Genomic DNA, 23851 nt, shown 5'->3' with positions numbered 1-23851 from the left:
ACAGAGTGCTAATATGCTTGTTAAAACATTTTCCTACAATTACACTGTTTAGTTTTTTTTTACTTAAGTATCAAGCACAATGACCTACCTAAAACCTAACTCCGAATACAGTTTTCTTTCCATCATACCTGTGTTCTGTAGTAATGACAAAACCTAGTGAATGCCTGCTTAAAAAGGACTGTGATAGGTTGTTTTACGTGCCTTTTCAAATTTTTCACAGCAAAAAGACTTTCCCCTTGCTGTAGCAAAAATGGTCACCAGTCACTTGCTTAGCAAACCTAGATAGGTATTATTTTACAATTTGGAAACTGAGATTCATGGAGATAAAAAAACTTGCCAGATAATAAAAACAAAACCAAAAATAATTATCATCCTTTGAATGTTTTACCTTGGTCTGATTTCAAAGCCTATGTACTTCCTAATAAAATCAAGATTATTAGCTGGCTGTTCACTTATTCATTTAAACCTTTATGCTTCAACCAAGTAGGCACTGATACCAAAGATTTTTACCTAAAGAAGTCCAAAGCACACTTGTTGACCAGTTTGCCTTCCTCTAAACACCGCCTCGGATCTTTCTCTTCCCAGCGGCAGAGCATAAACTCCTTGTTGGGCTTATCACATTGAGCTCCATAGTGATGGGCCGCAGCTTTAAGCACAGCAGAACTAATTTTCACCTAGGAAAGGAAAGATGGGACAAAGGCCACAGACTGTGAACCAGAATACCACTTTCTCAGCTTTACCTCATGCGGGTCAGAATAGAGAACACAAAAGTAGCACTGTTCTGACTTTACCAAGAAAATTAAACACTGTCATAATAATAATTTTTTTTTTTTTTGAGGCAGGGTTTCACTCCCATCCCCCAGGCTGGAGTGCAGTGGCGCGATCTCGGCTTACTGCAACTTCGGCCTCCCAGGCTCAAGCGATTCTGCTGCCTCAGCCTCCCAAGTAGCTGGGATTACAGGCATAAGCCACCTCGCCCAGCGATTCTTTAAAATCTATGGTGATTTAGAGAACACGAAGCTCTTTCACATATATTATTTTCTTCACTTTTACAATAGTCTCATGAAGAGATTAATATTCCCATTTTAGAGCAGAAGAAATGGCACCCCTAATAGAATCTTTATTTATGGTAGAGAGAAAAGGGGTGTAGAGAAGGATGAAGTCTTCTGGGATGCAGGGAGAGGAACCAACTCTGGAGAGCCTTGCTGAGTTTCTGCTGCTGGAATAAAATTAATAGATATATAAGGCTGGGCACAGTGGCTCATACAGGTAATCCCAGCACTTTGGGAGGCCAAAGCAGGCAGATCACTTGAGGCCAGGAGCTCAAGAACAGCCTGGCCAACATGGTGAAAGCTTGTCTCTAGTAAAGATACTAGAGATGTATATGGGCGTGGTGGTGCACACCTGTAATCCCAGCTACTAGGGAGGTTGAGGCATGAGAATTGCTTGAACCCAGGAGGCAGAGGTTGCAGTGAGCCAAGATCACGCTACTGCACTCCAGCCGGGGTGACAGAGCAAGACTCTGTCTCAAAAAAAAAAAAAAAATTAAATTAAATTAAATTAAATTGAAGGATAAATAAAACTCCCAGAGGACTACGGAGTCACAGAAGATGAGGCTGGAAGAGATCACAAAGAGCATCTAGTCCATCTAGTAATAGTCCATCTAGTAATAACTAATAATAAAGTACTAAAATCTACAAATTTTTTAAAAATCAGAGCATATCCAAGGTTGCCATCCCTTTAACTATGCCCACCAGTTTCGCTCAATAGTATTTTAGTGATATTTTCTTGAGAAGATACACAGTGTAGATATAGCCAGCTCAGAGAGAACTGCAAACTGTCCAGGGCCTACAAACAGCTGCTTAAGCAAGAGACCTGTGGTCCCTTTTCTGTACTACCTTTTCTTATACCAATACCACAATGTTTTAATTACTGTCACTGAAGATAACATTTTGTTATCTGGGAGAACCATCCTCCTCATTCTTCCTTTTCAAAACTTTTTTGGCTATTCTTTCAGATGAACACCTTCCCCCAATAATTTGCATTCAAATTGTATTAAATTTAGTTATATGTTAAATTAGGGAACAATGGGCACTTTTTATAATACTGGGTGCCTGCTCAAACTTCACATCCTCAGAGAGCCTCTCTCTAATCATCTTATATAAGCTGTCATCAGTGGTCACTCATGTGGTCTGGTCTTAGCATTCATGTGCTAAGTCTGATCAATTCTAGACATACTTGTTCTTTCCTCTCTGTAAGCACAGTTTCTGTATTAAGCACCAATTACACTGGGGTCATTAACATCTTTCTCAATAATTTTAAGAGCCCCTGAGTGGTCTGTGTGTGACTAGAACATAAGCTCCCAGAGGGAAGGGATTTTGTTTTCAACAGAGATCCACTACTGTAAAGATATCAATTCTCCCTATATTAAGCTATGGTAATTAAATATAATGTTGAATACGGTACACACCAAGCACCCAAAATAGTGTCTAGCACAAGTAGCTGTTGAGCACCCACTCTTTGCTAGAAAATGGGGATACAATAATTAGAAAACAGATATGAATACATCAATCACACCTTCTCATCCACAACACAGTATTTCTCTCCATTTATTCATAGTCAAGTCATTCTTGTCCTTTGGTTAAAACTAGTTTCCTTCATTATAGGGACCTTGAACATTTCTTGTTTATTCCTCAGTATTTTCGCACTTTTGATACTATCTAAATAGGATAGTTTTTCTATTAGACTTTCAAACTGTTTACTGCTTGCTTGTATACTGTATTTTCTCTCCAGCCATCTTACTGAACTCTTGTTAGTTCTGACACAAAACTCAAGAAGATTAACAGAAAAACTGCCATTTACAAATAAAAACTGTCTCTTTCCCTTCTGCTACTTTATTTTTTTCTTCTTATTCCCATTTCCTATTTTATTGCTTTAACCAACCCCTTCAGGACAATACAGATGAAGAGCAATGACAGCAGACAACCTTCCCTTTTTCTAAAATTAAAAGCAAGTTTGGTATAATATTTGCTGTTGGTATCTGGAATATAGTTGTTTGGATATTCCTTGTTAAGAAAGCTTCTTTCTAATTCTAATTAGTTTTGCTTTACTGTTGTTTTCTATACCAGAAAAGACTAAAATTTTTAGGCTTTGTTTTCATTAATTTATAAATGTAACATAGAGCATTAACAGATTTTGTAAAACTGATCCAATGTATTTCTAGAATAAAATCTAGTCTGTCACAGTGTATTATGCTTTAATACACTACTGAATTTGATTTGTAAAATTAAAAATTGTTGTGTGAGAACAGTCTGTAATTTTTTTTTATTATTTTTTTGAGACCAAGTTTCGCTCTTGTCCAGGCTGGAGGGCAGTGGCGCAATCTCGGCTCACCGCAACCTCCACCTCCCGGGTTCAAGTGATTCTCCTGCCTCAGCCTTCCTGAGTAGCTGGGATTACAGGCATGCACCACCACACCCGGCAAATTTTGTATTTTTGGTAGAGACGGGGTTCCTCCATGTTGGTCAGGCTGGTCTCAAACTCCCGACCTCAGATGATCCTCCCACCTCAGCCTCCCAAAGTGCTGGGATTATAGGCGTGGGCCACCACGCCCAGATGTAATTTTATTTTTTATGCACTTTATGCAGCTAGGTTATTAATAAAAGGCAAGGAAAGATGACAAGAGTAATTAATCTATACACTACAGAAAGGAGAATAAAGTTATGACTATGTCTATTAATAGTGCAACTGTTATAATTATCAAAGATAAAGTTATGACATAAGTGAAATCTGCCATGATGACTCTAATAAATTTATGTTTAAAATCTGTAAAGTTTTTGTATTAAAGTTTTTGAAAATAAAAGAATTTATTTAGGTAAACTGGCACACATTTGCTTGTTTTATTACCTATAAACAGCTAGGAGAATAAAAACTAACACTCAAACTTTTCTAAAAGCTTAATATATTTTAATAATTAAGTTAGTTATATTTACTTGTCATATGCCTTAAAAGAGCTTTAACTGGCTGATTCAATTATTCAAAGGCCCAAAACTATACGGCCCAAAAAGCCTGACACATTATTTATTTCCCTACAAATGTGGAAATCTTATCAAAATGAAGGTATACACATGTTGCTGAGCATATAAAACACCATCCCTGTCACAGGAAAATAAAGGAAGACATTGAGTCTGTTTCATAATTAATGAAAAAGAGGGATGTGCTAGAGACAACACAGTGAGTCAGTGGCAACCCCAGAACTAGAACACAGTGATTGTGACCTCCAACCAGGCTTCTTCCCATTATATCACCATCACTGAGGTGGATGAGCCTGAGATGTCACCATATCCCCTCACCTGCCTCTTCACTGAGACTGATGAATTCCAACAGAAACAACATCCTTTCACAGCTGTTTACCATGAATATCGTCTCAAATTCATTCAGATCTCTTTGTCTCAAACAACACAGAATTTCAACATCCTTCTCATTTATTCTCACAACAGCCTCACTGCACAGCAGGGCTACACAGTCTGCAGGTGTGGAAACTGAGACAAAGTCACCATCTAGAGCCAATCAACCTTCTAGTCCTGTCCTTGTCTCCTTAAACTACGTCTGTACCTCTTTTTATAGTACTTTATTTATACCATGCCTTGAGTTTTCCTAAATTTATGTAAAACAGAGAATAGTACTTAATAGAACTGTTATGAAGATTAAATGAGTTAATATATATAAAAATAATAAGAACAGTGCCTATCACATCGAAAGCACACCATAAATATTAGCTATTTTTGTTTTTACTCAAAATTATCAAATGTGTCCAAGGACTTTCCAGTCCAAAGCTTCTGACTGCTTTTTCAATGGGGATGTGTCATAACTCCTAAGCCAATGAGGTCCAAAATGTATTTAACTCGCTCTCCAAACGGGCTCCTTTTTCTGGCTTCACCAGTACTATTGCCACGCTGCAAATCTGACTTTGATTCTTCAACCTTCCCTACCTCCAATATCTAATCCATTGCTAAGTCTGATCAACTCTAGATATACTTGTTCTTTGCTCTCTGTAAGCACAGTCTCTGTAAGCACCAATTACACTGGGATCATTAACATCTTTCTCAATAATTTTAAGAGCCACTGAGACCAGTCTCCCTGCTTTTCTTTTTCTTTCTTCAATCCATTCTTCACACAGCTGCTACCATGATCTCCCTAAATGACAATTCTTATTTTACTCTGCTGTTATATTAGCAACCAAACTCTCATTCAGCCTTAACAGCAGAATAAAGCCTCAACTTCTTAACGGGTACCGAAAGGCTTCTGGACCCAAACTATCTTTCCACCCTTCTCACCCGCAACATTTCAAAAAGGGACTGACTATTTACTGTTCTCTCAAAACACTGAACTCCTTTTTGACTCTCTGCATTTTCCCATCTCCTTACTTTTGCTCGGACCCTACCCTCACTTAGAGGGGTCTTCTCTTCATCTCCGCCCATAAATGCCATTCTTCATATGCCATTTAGTCATGTCTTACATTATGCCCAAAAAGTGCTTTCTCTATTCCCTTTATAGTTTCAGAGAATTTTATAGCTGGGGTCACCTCATCTTACAAATAACCGTGTCTGCAAATGCTAAAATCAAGTAATTAAGGTGACCAGCAGGTAGGCCTAGAATTTAGATACAACTTCAAATCTTTTCCTAAACCACATCTTCCCCCTTTCATAGTATTTAATCACACCTTGTCTTGTATTTTAGTTATTTATGTAATTATTCGTATGTTCATTCAATTGTGTGAAGAGTAAAGGCAAATGTATTTCAGATACATCAGTTGTATGAAGTAGAACTTCAGATGTTTGCTGAACCTAATAAAAATTGCAACAAGAAATACAGCAACTCAAGATTAACCCAGCTACATGGGGTGGGGGCAGGGGGGTGGTTCACCGGGGGGAACAAAAGAGTGGGGGCCACATGGCAGCTCCCCTCTGCCACCTCAGAGTAAATGTCACTTTAATATAATAAAGTCCCTGAACATAGCTAATAATTTCTTCCTCTGAGGAAAATAACAGTTGCCACTCTCACAGGCATCTAAGATTAAATGAAGCATTGCAGGTAGAAGACTTAACATATGGCCAGGCGTGGTGGCTCACGCCTGTAATCCCAGCACTTTGGGAGGCCGAGGCGGGCGGATCACGAGGTCAGGAGATCGAAACCATCCTGGCTAACACGGTGAAACCCCGTCTCTACTAAAAATACAAAATATTAGCCGGGTGTGGTGATGAGCGCCTGTAGTCGCAGCTACTCGGGAGGCTGAGGCAGCAGAATCGCTTGAACCCGGGAGGTGGAGGTTGCAGTGGGCCAATATCGCGCCACTGCACTCCAGCCTGGACGACAGAGCAAGACTCTCAAAAACAACAAAACAAACAAACAAAACACTTAACATAGTGCCTGGTATATCATTGCTGGTACATCATTTCTAGTCTTGGCCTTCCTCTCCTTTAATACAGCCTGTTCTACTATCCAGCCCGGCCATGACACTCCTCTGCCTTAAAACCTTCCACCTCTTCCCACCACCTCCCTTACTGGATCAAGTCCAAACTGTTTGGTCTGGCCTTGTAGAAGCTGCTTCCAAGTCCTATCTCAGCCCGAGTTGCCTCTCCAGGCTCAGCACCTGCTGCTTCCCACCACCACCACTAGGGTCACATCAAACTGTACTTGGCTCCCTAAACACACAAGTTCTGCTAGGCCGTCTCATTCTTGTGAGTTTTCACCCATAATATAGTGGAAAAGCACTGGTTTTAAAATCAGACCTGGGTTCACTTCCAGCTCTATTACTTACGAGCTCCGTGACCTTGGGCAAATCATTTCTACTCTCGGGGACTAATTCCTTATTTATAACGTTACGACAAATTGTGTGTGTGTGTGTGTGTGTATATATATATATATATGACCAATTGTGTGTGTATATATATATGTGTGTGTATATATATATATATATATATCCTACCTTATAGTGTTGCTGGGAGGATTCAATGAATTAATGCATGGAAAGTAATTAGCATCCTGCCTGGTATCTAGAAAGGACTTGATCATGTTAGCTATAATTAGTAGGGTAAGTTTCTACTTCACTTCTCACAGCACTAACTACATTGTAGTGTGACTGCCTCTTTATGTGTCTGTCTCCCTACTGGATTGTAAAGTCCATGAAAGCACGAAGTACATCTCTTCCAGCGTTACGTGTACACGTTAATTACTCAAATGATATCTCTTGAATAAACGAATGCTTTAAATGGGTCCTGTTACCAAACACCTTCCCAAGGCTGTGAGTAGATGCACGCTCCAATATTGTCTCATTTTCCCGCGGCTTCCTCACCCCACTCTATGCACTCTGCACCGGTGATACCACTTTAAGGTAGGTGACCGTCCCCCTCGACTGTGAGCCCCTAGGATTGTATACTCACCTCGCATGCAAGTTTGAGGATTAAGCGACATAAGCTAAGGAAAATGACCGGTTGGTGCTTAATAAAATGTATCACTATTATTCACCGAAGGAGAAACAGGTCGCTGTGGAGGGCGAAAGGGGGAGGATTCTAGAGCCACTGCAGGATGCGACAGGGTGGGGTAGAGAGGGGAGGCGACTCCCAAAGCTGCGGAGGGGACCTCCGGGGGTCGACCTGTATATGCGTTGGAGGACTGGGGAGGGGGGCCCGGGTCCCAGGATCCGCGGAGCCCAAGCGGGGCTAGGCCCGGGCCCGAGAAGCCGCAGCCCCATGTCTCCCTTGCCTGTCCTCCGGATAGCCTCACCTCATCTACTTTCAGCTCCTCTAGAGTGGGCAGCTCCACTATCTCCGGCATGACGGCTGCAGCCCCGACCCCGACGAGAAGCCCTCAGCCGCGTCGCACCCGTCTCCTCGAACTCCCCTTTCGACCGCCGAGTGCCACACGGCGCCTGCGCATGCGCATATGGCAACACGCAGGCGTATTGCCCTGCCCAACCACGAGCGAGGGAGCGTGCGCAATACCGAGAACTCTTCGGCCTCCAGCGGGGTGGGGCTTCGATTCGGCTCCGCCCACCCCTCCAGGTTGTCATAGTGATGCCGTATCCACTGAGACTCCGGATCCCAACAGCTGGAAGCTAAAAACAGGCGCCATGGAGTACACAGGGAGCAAATATATCGGGGAATATGTAGATGGGAGGTAAGGGGCTCATTTGATTCACTTACTATACCTTGAATAGCTGTGACTGGAAAAAGACGGCTTTTTGCTTCTGCGAAACACCTTGTGCCAGGCACTTTCACAAACTTGCCCGAGTGATTTTTTCAAGGACCGTATCTAACAAGCAGCAAAGCTGAGATGCATTCATTCCATATATACTTATATGTGTGTGTGCATTGACTGTGTGTGTGTGCTATCTGCCAGTTTTAAACATAGGAATATTTAAAATGTCAAGATCCTTGCTCTTAGGGAGTTTATAATCCAGTTGGAGATGTATTGCCAATAAACAAATAAGTGATAAAATAATTACAGATAATGGTAAATGCTATAAAAACAAACACGAAGATTAGGGAAGAGAGACTGGCTAATCTGAATCTACACGGTCGCTTCCTTCCAGGAGGAGTTCACGATCTAGGGATTATTATAGAGGATTATATACACAAATCACTGTAGTGGACTAGTATTAAAAAACAATTCAACAGTTTTTTTTTCTTTTCTTTTCCTCCTTCCTTCCTTTCTTCCTTCCTTCCTTCCTACCTTCCTCTCTTTCTTTCTCTCTCTCTCGTCTTTGTTTTATTTTCAGACAAGATCTCACTCTGTTGCCCTGGCTGGAGTGCAGTGGCCTGTTCACTGCTTACTGCAGCCTCGACCCCCTACGCTCAAACAATCTTGCCGCCTCAGCCTCCCAAGTAGCTGAGACTACCGGTGTGCACCACTACCCCCAGCAAATTTTTCAACGCCTTTTGTAGAGACGGCGTCTTGCTATGTTGTCCAAGCTGGTCTCATACTCCTGGGCTCAAGTGATCCTCTTGCATGAGCCACCGTGCCCAGCAATTCAACAATGTTGAGTGGCTACCAAGTACCAGGCCCTGGAATTGACTCTGGGCACAATCCCTGTCTTCAGAAAGTTCATTCAAACATGATGCGACTAGTAGACATAACAGATAACTGCGATTCAGTGTGATAAGAGCTGTAGTAGAGAGAAGCAGAGGAAACACAGAGGTGGCCACTCTTTTTTGCCAACCACCCTGGATGAAGAAAGTGGAATCTCTGTTTTTATAGCTGAGGAAACCAAGGCTGGACGATATGAAGTGGTTTGCTGAACCAGTGCTAGTTGTCGGGACTGTGAAGCACTCCCACCTTGGGGCTCTGTATTCACAAGTTGGTGGAATTCCAGGGCATTTTGAGTTAATAGGAAAGAGGGATCTGTGGTCTGGACAGGGATAGGAGATAGATTCCTAGAGAGGGTGGTAGGAATGCTATGGGATGCTATCTCTCTAATCATTACATCAATTTTGCAAGGAAGATGTTATTATCTTTCCAGGTAACAAAGGTGACCCTTACAGGGCTTGAGACACTTATCCTACTCAGCAGGTAAGTGGCAGAGGTGCTTGGTGTGTACTCCCTCTCACTACTCAGTGAGATAGTTCAGGCTGACCTTGCAAATAAAGGAACAGAAGTTAAGAGAAGCAAAATGACTGGCCCACCATTATGGATACACAGCTAGGAAGTAACAGAGTCAGGATTTGAACCCAATCCTCTGTCCAAACCACATTCTTACTTTTCACAAGGCCCTGCTACAGTGAAGGTGGTAGAATTTTGGCAGATAGAGATGGGGTATTGGGCATTTCAGGCACAAAAAGTTGAGAAACTACATTAATTTTTGACGGGCTGTATATGGGTGAGAGAGAAACACACAGACAAGGTAAAAGAGGGAAGGCTTTCAACCATTTGCCTTTGGCCTTCTGTGTATTTTCATTGGGTTTTTGTGCCAAATCAGCCATTTCCATGCTTTGGCCCTAGGAATTTGGGCTTTGCTTGAGGTTGTCTGGTACCTCTGTAACCACAATAGGGATTCCCAGACCTGAACAGGGCTTCCCAATTTCCCATAACTAGCAAGAAGTCAGCAGTTTTTCACTTGTTATACTTCTTATCATAAGTTGGACATGTGTTATTCTGTATTGATTGTGTGTTTTTAACAACAGTTAACTAGAATTCTATTTGGGGCATCTCAAATTTCAGCATGTAATGAGAGCATGAGACAGGTCTGGGCTCAAGTCTGCCATTTGCTTGTTGTACACTTAATCAACCATCCATATCTCAGTTTCCTCATCTGTAAAATGGGAAAGCAATGCACATTCAGCAGCAGTGTTTCAAGGAATATGTAATGATCATATATGGGTGTTATTTACAAATGGTAGATACTCAATCGATTTTTTTTAATTTAGAGAGGGGATATTTTCCTCTTGGAGTTTAAATGAATAGAGTAACCTCTCTATACAGTAGGAAGTTGATATTTAACGTTTGGTTTAAAAAGTTTATGTAGACTCTCCATGGCTGATAGGAACATCAAATGGTACGACTGCTTTGGAAAAGTTTGGCAGTTTCTTGAAAAGTTAAACAGCCATTCCACTTATAGGTATTTACCCCAGAAATGAAAGTGTATATCTACACAAAGACATGTATACAAGTACTCATAGCAGCCTTATTTATAATAACCAAAACTAGAAACAAACCCAAATGTCATCAACAGGGGAATGAAGAAACTAATTGTGGTATATCCATTCATTGGAATACTACTCAGCAATAAAAAGGAGTGAACTATTGGTACGCAGAACAACATGAATGAATCTGAAAAAATTATGTTAAGTGAAAGAGGCCAGACAAAAAAAGAGTAGATACTGTATGATTCCATTTATGTAAAATTCTAGAAAATGCAAATCTATGGTGACAGAAAGTAGATCAGTAGTCACCTAGAGATGAGGATTGTGGGCAGGGGCAAGGAGGAAGTATTACAGAAATGCATGCAGAAACTTTTGTGGGGAGTAGATATTTTGTCTTGATTGTGATAATGTTTTCCCAGGTGATGTCAAAACGTGTCAAATTGTACACTTTAAACACGTGGCCTATTGTATGTCAATTACACTTCAATAAATCTACTTTTAAAAAAACCTTAAAAGAGACATGATTTCCCTGTACCACGTGTGAATATTAAAAAAAAAAAGGTTAATGTAGTATCTGTCTGACCTCAATATTATGGTTTCTTTGGAGTAGTCGCACAATGGAGTTCTAGATAACTCCACTCCAAAGCACCACAAGGTAAGTGCCAGAAGAGACCTACAGACACAGGGGAGGAAGGGACGCCCATACCATTTATGTAGTAACTACTGTGCTCTGGGTGGCTTTGCCTGCATCTTCTCTTCACAGGGACTCTTTGAGATAGATATCGTTATCCTGTTTTACAGATGGGAAAAGTAAGGCTCGGAGTAAACTTGCCCAAAGTCACCCAGTTAGCATTTGGCAGAGCAGGTATTAAAACCCAGGTCGATCAGACTGTAAAGCCCACGTGCTTCCTACAATAGAGCCCTGCTGCTGGGGCCCTTCAGAGGCCACATACAGTCGGAGCCGTCCTTAAAGGCTTCGTGGAAGGGATAGTATTTGAAATGGGCCTTGAAGGTTGGGTAGGATTTAGGTGGTTGGAGATGCAAGGTGAAGAATTCTTTTTCTAGAAGTTTCTAGGCAGAGGGAACAGCATGAGCAATAGCCCAGAGGGCACGTATGGAGTAGAGCTGGCAGTTCAGTTTGGCAGGAGAGTGGGTTGTGCCCAGAGGAGTTATGCAAAGGGAAGCTGGACAGGCGGTCTGTGCTCTGGCAAAGAAATTTCAATACCGTGCACAATTCTGGTGTTGGAGGAACCACTGATAGATCCTGGTAGGGCCAAGCATCAGGAAATAAAACTTATTTCATCTCTGTAACTCTCCTCATAATGCATATGTTTGGTAGAGACTCAGTAAATGTTGGCTGAATGAATGAATGAATGAATCATAGGTTTTGAGGGGTTTGTTTGAGACAGGGTCTCACTCTGGAGGGCTCTGGCTGGAGTGCAGTGGTGCAGTCTTGGCTCACAGCAATGTCCACCCCACCAGACTCAAGCGATCCTCCCACCTCAGCCTCCCCAGTAGCTGGGACCACAGATATGCGCCACAATGCCCAGCTAATTGATAGGTATTTGAGATCTGGAAATCATATCCTTATTATGGATTGAAGCCTTCACTATAAAGAGGTTTTTTTCCTCTTTTTAACTTACTTTGAATTTAGAAGGCAGGCTTTTCGCCTTGAATGAATTTTTTAAAATGGAAGAGAAGGAGGGAGAAAGGAAGGGAAAGAGAGACAGAGTGAAGGAGAAAAAGAAGAAGGGAGGAGAAGGAGAGAAGGAGGGACAGAGAGGAGGGAAGCAGGAAAAGTGAAGATGGGGAGATCAGCTCAGAGCTCACTGCAGTTGTCCCAGTAGGAGGCAGCAGAACCCTGGGCCAAGGCAGAAGCAGTGAAGCTGCAGGAAAGAGAAAAATGTAGGAGAGGTTTGGGGATTTTACTGCCAGGAGTTGGCAGCTGATTGGCTCCAGTCCCGTCCAGAGATGGCTTACAGCCCCAGCCCTGGGCCCAGCTCCTGGCCTTGAACCAGAGGATTCTGATACCATTCATGGAAATAGAGAACTCTAAGGAGGTGCTGCTTAGGGGAGGAGGAGATGAGTTCTGTTTTAGGCGAGTTGGGGATGTCTGTGAGAGGTCTGAACAGTGATGTCCAGTTCGAGGTAAGAAAAGGGGTGGGGTCTAACCTCAGAGAAGGGTGTAGAACTTGAATATGGAGATGGTGCTTAGAAATGATAGATGTGAGCTCAAGCAAAGAGTACAGGAGGGAAGGAGAAGAGGAATTCTCCCTTCCCCCCATGTCTTGCACTAGAATAAAAGTGAAATAGTTTTCAATTTCTTGTTCTATGCCGGGCATTCTGCTATAGTTTCACAACCATCGTCTCACTCAGTTATCTCAACAACTTTGTCATCCACTCTGTTCACTGACTACTCTTTCTGTTTCCTTCATTCTTTACTCAGGAGACGTTTATGAAGCACCTGCTTAGTGGTTCTAGGAGCTGAGGATACCAAAGTCTTCCTTTAAAGAAGCTTTTCTTAAATACCGGAGATAAGATATCTAATTACAAAACAAGATAGAAAGTGTTACGCATCCCGACAGAGGTACTAGCAAAAGCCTTAAAAAGGTCAGAGTTAGGAGAGGAGCCTTCAGCTTGTTAGGAGGAATGGAGAAGGAATGAATGAAAGCATATTTATTAAGCACTCACTATATGTCAGGCCCTTTACTAGGAAAATCGTTATATGTTACCTGTATTAATTGCAGCCATTTCACCCATAAAGAAACTGGTCAGCCCGGTGCAGTGGCTTACACCTATAATCCCAACATTTTGGGAGGCTGAGGCAGGAGGATCATTTGAGCCCAGGAGTTCTAGATCACCCTGGGCAACATAGGGAAACCCCATCTCTACAAAAATACAATAAAAAATTAAATAAGCCAGGCGTGGTGGGGCACACCTGTGGTTCCAACTACTTGGGAGGCTGAGGTGGGAGGATCACTTGAGTTCAGGAGATTGAGGCTGCATTGAGCCATGATCACACCGCTGTACTCCAGCCTGGGAGACAGAACAAGATCTGGTCTTGGGAAAAAAACAAAAAACAAAACAAAGAAGCTAGTCAACTGGTCAAGCTGGTGTCCCTGCCTTGTTCTCCTGTATGAGCCTGTCTTCCTCCTGCATAGCACTTATCACACATTGTATAATTACTCAATTTTGTCGCCCACTAGACTGTGAGCCCCCGAGGACAGGGACTGCATCTGCCTTGATCACTGTTGAATCTGTGTTGTATTCAGCAAGTTGGACCATCAGCATAGTCCCTGACAAAATGTAGGTGCTCTGTAAATACCTGTTTGGAAGGAAAGAAGGAAGGGAAGGAAGGGAGGGAGGCACAAGCAAAGAGGTTTGGGAAAGTATCTGTATTAGTCTGTTCTCATGCTGCTGTAAGGACATAACCAAAGACTGGGTAATCTACAAAGGAAAGAGGCTTAATGGACTCACAGTTCCACATGGCTGGGAAGGCCTCACGATCATGGTGGAGGCAAAGGGGGAGCAAAGGCACATCTTACATGCAGCAGGCAAGAGAGCATGTTCAGGGGAATTGCCCTTTATAAAACCATCAGATCTCATGAGACTATTCACTATCATGAGAACAGCATGGGGAAAACCCACCCCCATGATTCAGTTACCTCCCACTGAGTCCCTCCCATGACATGTGGGGATTATGGGAGCTACAATTCCAGATGAGATTTGGGTGGGGACACAGCCAAACAACATCAATATCCACGATTTTATATATATATATATAATGGTGGTAAGCTTCAAACCCTTACTCCTGTCTCTAAATTTCATATTTTCCCTAATATTCCACTTGTGGCATAATAGGCAGGGATGGATTGGTCATGGGGAACAGAGAAATCACAGAACCAGCTGCCAGAAAACCTGGGCTCTAGTGTCCACAGTTTTTACTGTGTGTGGTTTTGGGCACATCTCTACACTCTCTGGGCCTACTAAGGGGGTTTATTTCAGGGAGCAGTGTGAACTCCAAGGTAAGAGTGAGCCTCTAGGTGAAGGGGAGAATGAACAGAGCAAACTCTATTCCCCTCTTTTCGTTTTTGAGCTTTTGAGGGAAACAAAACAAAAATTTTGTTTTCAGCAGAGTACTGCTGGGATGAGAAGGATGAGAATGCTGAGAACGGGGTTCCTGCTCACTCTGTTGCCTGCCAGCTCTGATCCTCCAGCTGTCACACAGGGCTCAGTGATTTCCCTGTGTCTTTACAGGATGGAGGGCAAAGCCAAGTACATCCTCCCTACCGAAACAATATATGTTGGGGAAATGAAGGATGGCATGTTTCACGGCGAAGGAACCCTGTACTTCCCCAGTGGAAGCCAATACGACGCCATTTGGGAAAACGGATTGGCCATAAAGGTGATCAGCTGGGGGGGCGGGTGCTGTGGAGGAGAGATCCTCGGGCAAGAAGAGCCTCACCCTCTGGCGCCCCATCGTCCCTGTCTGGTGCCCACCTCGTTCCATTCACTCTTCTCTTTGCTTCTCCCCCACTCCCCCAACTTTTTTTTTTTTTTTTTTTTAGTCTCACTCTGTCAACCAGGCTGGAGTGCAGTGGCACAATCTCGGCTCACTGCAACCTCCACCTCCTGGGTTCAAGCGAGTCTCCTGCCTCAGCCTCCCGAGTAGCTGGGACTACGGGCATGCGCCACCATGCCCAGCTAATTTTTGTATTTTTAGTAGAGATTGGGTTTCACCATGTTTGCCAGGATGGTCTCAATCTCTTGACCTTGTGATCCACCCGCCTTGGCCTCCCAAAGTGCTGGGATTACAGGTGCACAGGTGCGAGCCACCACACCTGACCTTTTTTTTTTTTTTTTGAAAACGAGTCTCTGTCGCCCAGGCTGGAGCATAGTGGTGTGATCTCAGCTCACCACAACCTCTGCCTCCTGGATTCAAGCTATTCTCTTGCCTAGGCCTCCTGAGTAGCTGGGATTACAGGTATGTGCCACCATGCCCGGCTAATTTCTCCCTGCTTCTGGATCTCCCAGGGCTCTAGAATCCTCTCCCTCTAGATCTGGAAGGATCTGTGGAGAGGCCATGATGAGTTTGCATCTGTTACACCACTTACTGCCTGATCTTAGGCCCACGACTTCACCTCCCTGAGAGTTCTTCACCTATCAACTCGGGGCAGTTAGTTGCATTAGTTATGTGTTGGTACTATAACAGGTTACCACAGATTTAGTCTGAAATCAGCACAAATGTATTATCTTACAGTTCTAGAGCTCAAAAGTCTGAAATAGGTCAGCAAGCCTGCATTCCGTCCAGAGGCTCTATGGGAAAACCTGTTTCCTTGCCTTTTCCAGCTTCTAGAGGCTGCCTGCATTCCTTGGCTCATGGCCACGCATCACTCCGACCTCTGCTTTCATCATCACGCCACCCTTCATCCCTCTGCTTTCATCGTCATCTCATCTTCTCTCACCCTGACCTTACTATTTCCTTCTCATAGGAACCTTGCAATCATATTTGGCACATCCAGATAATCCAAATAATCTTCCCACTTCAGGATCCTTCATTTAATTGCATCTGCAAAATCCCTCTTGCCATGTAAAGTAGCATACTCACAGGTTGCAGCAGACAGGGACATCTTTGGGGGACCATTATTCAGCCTACCACAATAGTACAAGGCACCTCAATATATATATGTGAACACTTTGCTAAATTCCCAGCACACAAGAGGCACTCAATAAGTGTTAGCTCTTATTACCACCATCACTGCTACTATCATTATAACTTACCTAATCCAAGGATTCTTACCCCCTGGTATTTGTGAGTCATGAATAGAATTCAGGGAGTCACTGAAACCTCTTGATTTACATACAGAAATTTCTGTGTAAAGGGGACTAAGTTTTTCTCCAGGAAAAGCATCTATAGCTTTCATCAGTTTCACTAAGAGCATCTTGGGGCCTGACTCATGACCTAAAAAAGGTTAAGAAATGCTCCTTGTTTTATAGCTTGGAGAGTCTAAGCCCCAGGAAGGGGATGTGACTTTCCCGAGGTCACACAGTGAATTAATAGTATAATTGGAATTTCCACCCGTGTTTCCTGATGCCCAGGCCAATGCAATTTCTACATCCTGAGGCTTCCTTTAGCAGTAAGGCAGCAAAGGCAGAATGTATGCGTTTGGACAAAGGGCCGTGGCTGATGGCTCTGACCTTTCCAGCTATAATAATAATAAAAGAATAATAACATTTATTGAGGGCTTACTTTGTGTCAGTGTGTCAGTCAGGGTTCTTCAGAGACACAAAACCAATAGGATATACAGAGATGTATGGAAAGAGATTTATATTAGGGATCGGCTCACAAGATTATGGAGGCTAAGAAGCCTCCCAATCTTCCCTCTGCAACCTGGAGGCCCAGGAAAGCTGTTAGTGTAGTTCCAGTCCAAACCCAAGGGCCTCAACCAGGGGGATCAATGGTGTAAGTCCCAGTCAGAGTTCAAAGGCCTGAGAACCAGGAATGCTGATGTCCAAGGGCAAGGAAGATGGATGTCCCAGCACAAGCAGAGACAGGGAATTGGCACTTCCTCTGCCTTTTTGTTCTATCCAGGCCCTCAACGGATTGTATGGTGCCCACCCACTTTGGTGAGGGTGGAACTTCTTTGCTCAGTCCACTGATTAAAATGTGAATCCCTTCTAGAAACGCCCTCATGAACACACCCACAAATGTTTTATGAGCTATCTGGGCATCCCTTTCACTTAACCCAGTCAAGTTGCCTCACAGAATCAACCATCACAGCCAGGCACTGTGCTAAATGCTTCACGTGTGCTATCTCATTGAATTTTCAATCAACCCTATTTTATGTACACTATCATTAACTTAATTTTACAAATGAGGAAATGAAGGGCCAGAGAGAGTGGGTCATCTGCCCAAGTTCATCTGCCAAAGTGAGTTCACCCACTTTGAGCGGCAGGGACAGGGCTCGGCACTTATACCCATTCCCTCTTGTCGTCACAACCATAGTAATTGTGATAGTTACCACTTCTTTACTGCAGCCATCAGAAAGGCCCCCACTTCCCTTGATATCTGAACCTCTTGGCCAAAAGCCTTCAGCTTCCTCAGATGCACATGTGTGCTCCTTGTCTTCCAGGGCACATATACCTTCGCAGATGGGCTGCACTATGATGAGAAGAACTGGCATTACTGCGACGGCTATGATCGGAGGTTTTACACAGAGATCCTCAATGGCTTGAAGCCTGCAGGTACCCAGGCACCCACCCTTTCCTTCATACCCAAACTGAGAGGGAAACTAAGACAGTTTCGGATAAGTGGACTGTGTCCTACTGAAGTAACTTAAAGGGGAAGAGGAACTGAGCAGGCGTAGAAGAATACAAAAGAGCCAGGTCCTGGAGCCAGGAAGGCCAGTCCTCATATCTCAGCTCCACTGTGCTAGCCAGAGGACCATGGGCAAGGGACTTTACCCACTGTGCCTCAGTTTCTCCCCTTCAAAATGGAGTCAATCAGCTGGGCGTGGTGACTCATGCCTGTAATGCCAGCACTTTGGGAGGCCAAGGCGGGTGGATCACTTGAGGTCAGGACTTCCAGACCATCCTGGCCAACATAGTGAAACCTGTCTCTACTAAAAATACAAAAATTAGCCGGGTATGGTGGCATGCCTGTAATCCCAGCTACTCAGGAGGCTGAGGCATGAGAATCGTTTGAACTCACGAGGTGGAGTTTGCAGTGAGCTGACATCACGCCACTGCACTCCAGCCTGGGCGACAGAGCGACACTCTGGTCTCAGAAAAAAAAAAAAAAAATCAAAATGGGGTCAACAGCATCACCTACCTCCCAAGATTGTTGTAAATAAGATAATTCATGTCAGGTGTTTAGAACAATGCCTTGAATGCATGTGGGTGCACGGTACATGTCAGCTGTTCTTATTCGTGGTACCTACTATAACACTAAAATTCTGTAAATATTTTAAAAAGAAAGAGTTAAGGACGAAAGCAGTACTGACAGAGCATGTGCTTTGTGTATCAGGTGCTGGGGGAGGCTCTCTGTAATCCCTGTCTCCCTAATGTCCAGATGACCCTGCCCAGTCAGCCTTCCTAGTCCCATGTCACTCCAGGTTGAGGCTGTGGAGTTCAGACATGGTTCCCTGTGGCAGAGCTCACACTGGCAGCCCAGTCTTCCTCTCTGAGGTCCTCTGTATCATGCTACCTCCCTGCAAAAACCGTCTTTCATCACGGAGGGCTACATTTGGACTATAAGTCTGGATTCAGAGAGTGGCACCTTAAAATTTTGAGACGTGTTCCAGGTCAGGTGAGCCTCAAGACGAAGGGAGGGGAGGGATAGCATTAGGACAAATACCTAATGTAGATGACAGGTTGATGGGTGCAGCAAACCACCATGGCACGTGTATACGTATGTAACAAACCTGCACATTCTGCACATGTACCCCAGAACTTAAAGTATAATAAAAAATAAATAAATAATAAAAAAATAAAAAAAGAAGAGTGTAGTTTTTGGCACAGCAGAGATAATATATCCAAAATGACAGATGGGGAAACAACTCTGTATACTATAAAAACAATCCCAACTTAGCTTGTGAGAGACCATGAGCTGTGGTTGACAGAGCATGGAGCCAGAAATTGTGGGTTTGAGTCCTAGCATTCTCTGTCTATAGCTGGATGAGCCTGCACAAGTCAACCTCCGTCAGGGCAGAAGCCTCCAGGAAGCACCCAGGCACTGGAGTCAGGCAGACCTGAGCTCAAACCCCCATCTCCTTCCCTTCCCAGCTTCATGACCTTGGGTCAGTTAGTTGACCGGGTGAGCCGCCTTCTCTCCCTTTGCCCTCCTGACACTTACTCTGCTATTTTCCTCCTATCCCCAGGCTTCTTTGCCACTGCCTCCTCAACATCCCCCCACCCCCAGTTATTCACGTTGAGGTTCCCGGGGCTCTCTGGCTTAGGCATTTTCTGTTTTCATTCTATATGCTCTTCCTGAACAAGTTGATACACTTCTAAGCCTTCAACTACCATCGGCTTCTAAACTGAAATCAGAATCCCTGAGCCTAAGATCCCTGCATCAAGCTTCCCTGACACCTGTATTGGTCGTTCTCAACTTGTTTGCACTGAATTCATTGTCACCCCCACCGTGATGGCTGCCTCACTGAATGTCATGCCTATCCACCTAGGTAAGCCTAATCCTCCCTTCCCCTGCCCCCTAAGTGCAATGGTCCTATGGATTTTACCTCTGAAATATAGACTTTATTTGTTTATTCAACAAATATTTATTGAGCACTTCCATGTGCCAGGCAGCATTCTCTTCATACTCTTTGCCACTGCCCTGTTCCAGCCCTCCATCATCTTTCCCCTTGATGACCTGAGTCCAGAGATCCCCACTTGGCCCCCTTGAGGTCATTCTCCATTCTGCAGTCACTTCCATCTTTTTTTTTTTTGAGACAGAGTCTTGCTCTGTTGCCCAGGCTGGAGTGCAGTGGTATGATCATAGCTCACTGTAACTTTGAACTCCTGGGCTCAAGCGATCCTCCTGCCGAGTGATCTGGCCTCCTAAGTAGCTGGAACTACAGGAATGTGCCACCACTCCTGGTTAATTTTTTTTTTTTAAGTTTCTTGTAGAGATGGGTCTTGCCATGGTGCCCAGGCTCATCTAGAACTCCTGGCCTCAAGCAACCTTCCCTCCTTAACTTGGGATTACAGGCGTGAGCCACCATGCCCGGCCGCTTACATCTTTTAAAGTGTGAATCTGATTGCCTCCCTCCCGCCCCGCCCCTTGAGTGCTCCCTATACCCTCAAGATAAGGTTTCAAATTCTCAGAAACAGTGACATTCTCTGGCTCCTGCTCATGTCCCAGCCTCATCCTAGGCTACCCACCCTTTTCGGTTTTTCTCTCTCCCCTCTTGCCATGCTTGCTTTCTCTCTATTTCTCAAAGAGACCACACTTTTTCCTGCCATTCTCTCTGCCTGGAATACTTTAACCCTCTTACTTCACCCAAATAACTCCTTCCCGTCCTTCAGGTCTCAGCTCAACGTCCTGAAGCTGGGAGCCCCTTCCCTGAATTCCCACACTAGGTAAGGTCTCCCTGTGGCATATCACAGCAGCCATGACCTCCTCCCAGGGCTTGGATCGTGAGTGTTCAGCTCGTCTTCCCAAGCTGTGAGCAACATGAGGGCAGGGCCCTAGCACATTGTCTGGCATACAGTGGGTACTCGTTAAAGAGTCATTGTCAAACAGGGATAATGATATTGACATCACAGTGCAGGGTGAAGTATGTGCTTAGGGGAGTTAAGGCAATGACATTAAGAAATATTTCCTAAGCTCCTACTGTATGTCAGACACTGGCTGGACCCAGGGAGACCAGAGTTAAGAGGACATCATCTCTCCCTTCAAAGAGCTGCCAGTCTAGCTGCAGCTTGAGAACGTTGCAAATCACTCCTCCCGGATTAGTTATGATGGGAGGCCTGGACTTTGCCATGGGCTCTTCACCCCAATTAAGGCTGTAGGCAAAAAGCCCTCAGCCTTAAGCCTTAGCTCTCACACAATGGCTGGTTTTGCTAAAGCTAAGCCTCTGCCAGTCTCGTGGTGGCTTTTCCCGAACCTGCCTGGCTCTCCCCTACTTCTCCTGTGACCCTCAGAAGAGCAGCTTGATTCTAAGTAGCTACTTCCTTCCCTTGTCACTCCACACTTTGCCTCTCGGGGCTGGCATTGTTAGGGCAACTCGCCCTGCCTGCAAGGCAGGGTGAGGGTTAAAAGTGCCCCGTGACCTCTTGGAGCATCTGTGAGATGGGCATTGGCATGAGGCTTTGGTGAGAGAATGGCTGTAAAGTGCTTGACATGGAGTAAGTTCTCGGTAGTCATTAGCCAGTACATATGGGGTTAGGTTTAGGATCAGGGTCAGTGTCAGGGTTACGGTTAGGCATGTCATTAAGCAACACAAGAGTTCCTACTGTGTGCAAGACTCTGGGTTGTGGGCGTGGTGCTGTGTGCTCAGTGGGCATCCAGCTCTCAGTCTAGAGAACAAGGAACTATAGCAACTATAGTTAGAAGGAACCTGAGAAGTTATTTATTCCAACCTCTCCCTTTACTTGAGCCATGGCGTTTCAAGATACACATACCTAGCGTGCATGACCTAAAAGGTGCACTCAATCTTCTTTCTCTCCCAGAGATCTCAGTGTCCCTGGTCCTGTGGCTGCACCTAGGCTGTCTCCTCTCCTGATGTTGGCACCTGAACATACAGGTTCCAGAGCTGGACTGCCTCCTAGCTGGATAACCTTGGGAAAGTTACTTTAACTTCTCTGAACCTCAGTTTTGTTATCTGTAAAATGGAGCCACAGAGTTGCTCTCAGGATTAAATAAAAGAGGAGCACAATGCCTGGCACATAATAAACATTCAATGAGTGGCAGCCACCGTGGTAATTTTGGCAAGAGTCAAAGTTCTCCACCACCTGCCCCTTGTCCACCTGATCCATTTCTTTTCTGCTGTTCTCCTTCATACGTGCTCTGCTCTACAAGGTTTCCAGAGTGGGGCTTAAGGATCCATGCCTCTGGCCTCTGCCCACGCTTTGAATGCCACCCCTCTTCTGGATCTGATGCTCTCCTATCCATTTGCCAACTCTGACTTACCCTCAGCGTCTGTCTAACTTCAGAACCTGTGCCCTTTGTCATGGTATCCGAAGAAATGGAGGAGGATGGGGTCAAAGGAAGAAGAAGACAGAGGGTCTCGTTCCCAAGACCCTGTTCCCAAGAGCCATGTTCAGAAAGTTCCTTTGGGGCACCGTTTCTGCTGGGTTTGCTTCTTGCCCTGAGTAGGGGGTATTTAGTTCAACAGGGGAGCCAGATAGTCACATGAGCCACCAGCCACAAGTGGACCTTATGGGAACACTGGGTTTGGATTTGGCCTTGATGGTGAACTAATTGCCCATTATGTTCTTTCAAGGTATGGCTCAACTCACCAATATGGACCCACCTAGAAAAATCCCCAGGGGCTATTACGATTGTGGAGACGGCTTCTGTAACCCAGTCACGAGGGTAGTCAAGGACTATAGGAACCGCTTTCTAAGAAACGCAGGTAGGTTTCTTCCGACACTGCAGCACGTTTTCTCTTCACCCACATATAAGTATGTGCATCTGTATGTACAAATGTATGCACACACTTGACGAGAAAGAAGCTTTTGCTGATAGAAGATGAAAGTTGATTACCTGGATGTTTTATTTTTTGGACTTCTCGTGGCTGGCAAATCTGTACATAGTCCTAGAGTGAGGTAAAAGGACATTCGTGGTCTAGCTGTGACGGCACATAAATGTCGCACTGAAAGGATTAAGGTACTTATTTTTGTATGCATTCCTTCGATTTTAATGGGCACTTAATATATGCTAGACACTGTGCTTGGTGTTGGGGGAAAAGCAGAGCAAAGCTGGACACAGCCCCCCTTCCTTGTGGAGCTTGCATTCTAAAAGTGGCAGAGAAGTACTATAAACAGTTAATTGTATCATGGAACAGACACAATGAAGGGAAAAACATGGTCCTGTGGGAAGGGAAAGTAGGGGCCCCAGAGAGGTGGGACGGATGCTGTGGGAGCACAAATAAGGGCTATCAAATCCCGAAGCGGTTAGTCAGAGAAGGTTTCAAGGAGGAAATGACTTCTAAGCTGAGACCTGAAGAATAACTGGGAGTTGACCACAAGGCCTGGGGAGAGGGTTTCCCAGCGAGAGGAAATGGCACAGGCAATGGCCTAGAGGGGAGTGATCCCTTGAGGTCCAAGAAGTTTGGTTCATCCTTTAGCCAGGGGAGTAGGTACCTTGGAGGATCCAGAACCTCAGTTTGGTGAGTCAACACAAGGCTGATCAGACGAAGAAGAACCCATTTACAGTGACCACACTCACAGGAGATCAATACACAAATAATAGAACATTTTCCTTTAATGCAGTGATTCCTAAACTTATCCTTTTCTGAAGTCACACTCCCACTAGGAATATCAAAAGATATGGACCCTCTTGCCGGAAAAATGTCCATGCATGCACACACACACACACGTGCGCCCACACGCGCACATGCATACACACACACACACATTTTGCAGATAGTCTTAAGGGGTGGATGGTCCCTCTCAAGACCTAGGTCAAGAAACCTTGCTCTATAATGAGAAAGAAACTGCCAGGTAGACCAGAACATCTGTGCTGGTGAATGAGAGCATCCTCTCCC

The 23851-nt window shown here is 44.4% G+C and overlaps 1 protein-coding gene and 1 pseudogene across 2 annotated transcripts; one reads left to right on the top strand and one right to left on the bottom strand.

Annotated features, from left to right (window-relative positions):
• The window catches only part of LOC129528751 (NADH dehydrogenase [ubiquinone] 1 alpha subcomplex subunit 8-like), a 67194-nt pseudogene extending 59276 nt beyond the window's left edge, over positions 1 to 7918 (bottom strand).
• Positions 7919 to 8029: 111 nt separating this feature from the next.
• On the top strand, positions 8030 to 22974 carry LOC129528750 (MORN repeat-containing protein 5-like). Of its 2 annotated transcripts, XM_055370907.2 has the most exons (5): positions 8072 to 8178; positions 13847 to 13946; positions 14898 to 15045; positions 17774 to 17885; positions 22586 to 22974. In XM_055370907.2, the coding sequence occupies exons 1-5, from the start codon at positions 8172 to 8174 to the stop codon at positions 22804 to 22806; spliced, it is 588 nt and encodes a 195-aa protein (XP_055226882.1). In that variant the 5' UTR covers positions 8072 to 8171; the 3' UTR covers positions 22807 to 22974. The 2 variants fall into 2 exon arrangements, with proteins under 2 accessions (XP_055226883.1, XP_055226882.1); XM_055370908.2 differs by lacking the exon at positions 13847 to 13946 and having other exon boundaries at positions 8030 to 8178.
• Positions 22975 to 23851: the final 877 nt, after the last annotated feature.

Source organism: Gorilla gorilla, chromosome 20 (assembly GCF_029281585.2).
Source record: "Gorilla gorilla gorilla isolate KB3781 chromosome 20, NHGRI_mGorGor1-v2.1_pri, whole genome shotgun sequence".
Taxonomy (NCBI): Eukaryota; Metazoa; Chordata; class Mammalia; order Primates; family Hominidae; genus Gorilla; species Gorilla gorilla.
This window is presented reverse-complemented; position numbering and strand designations above follow the sequence as displayed.

Bases quoted from the DNA above. Each gene is read 5' to 3' on its own strand.
- LOC129528750 (XM_055370907.2), top strand. The intron at 13,947-14,897 runs GTAGGTGCTCTG...GTGTCTTTACAG, and splicing joins AGCATAGTCCCTGACAAAAT to GATGGAGGGCAAAGCCAAGT. The intron at 15,046-17,773 runs GTGATCAGCTGG...CTTGTCTTCCAG, and splicing joins AAAACGGATTGGCCATAAAG to GGCACATATACCTTCGCAGA.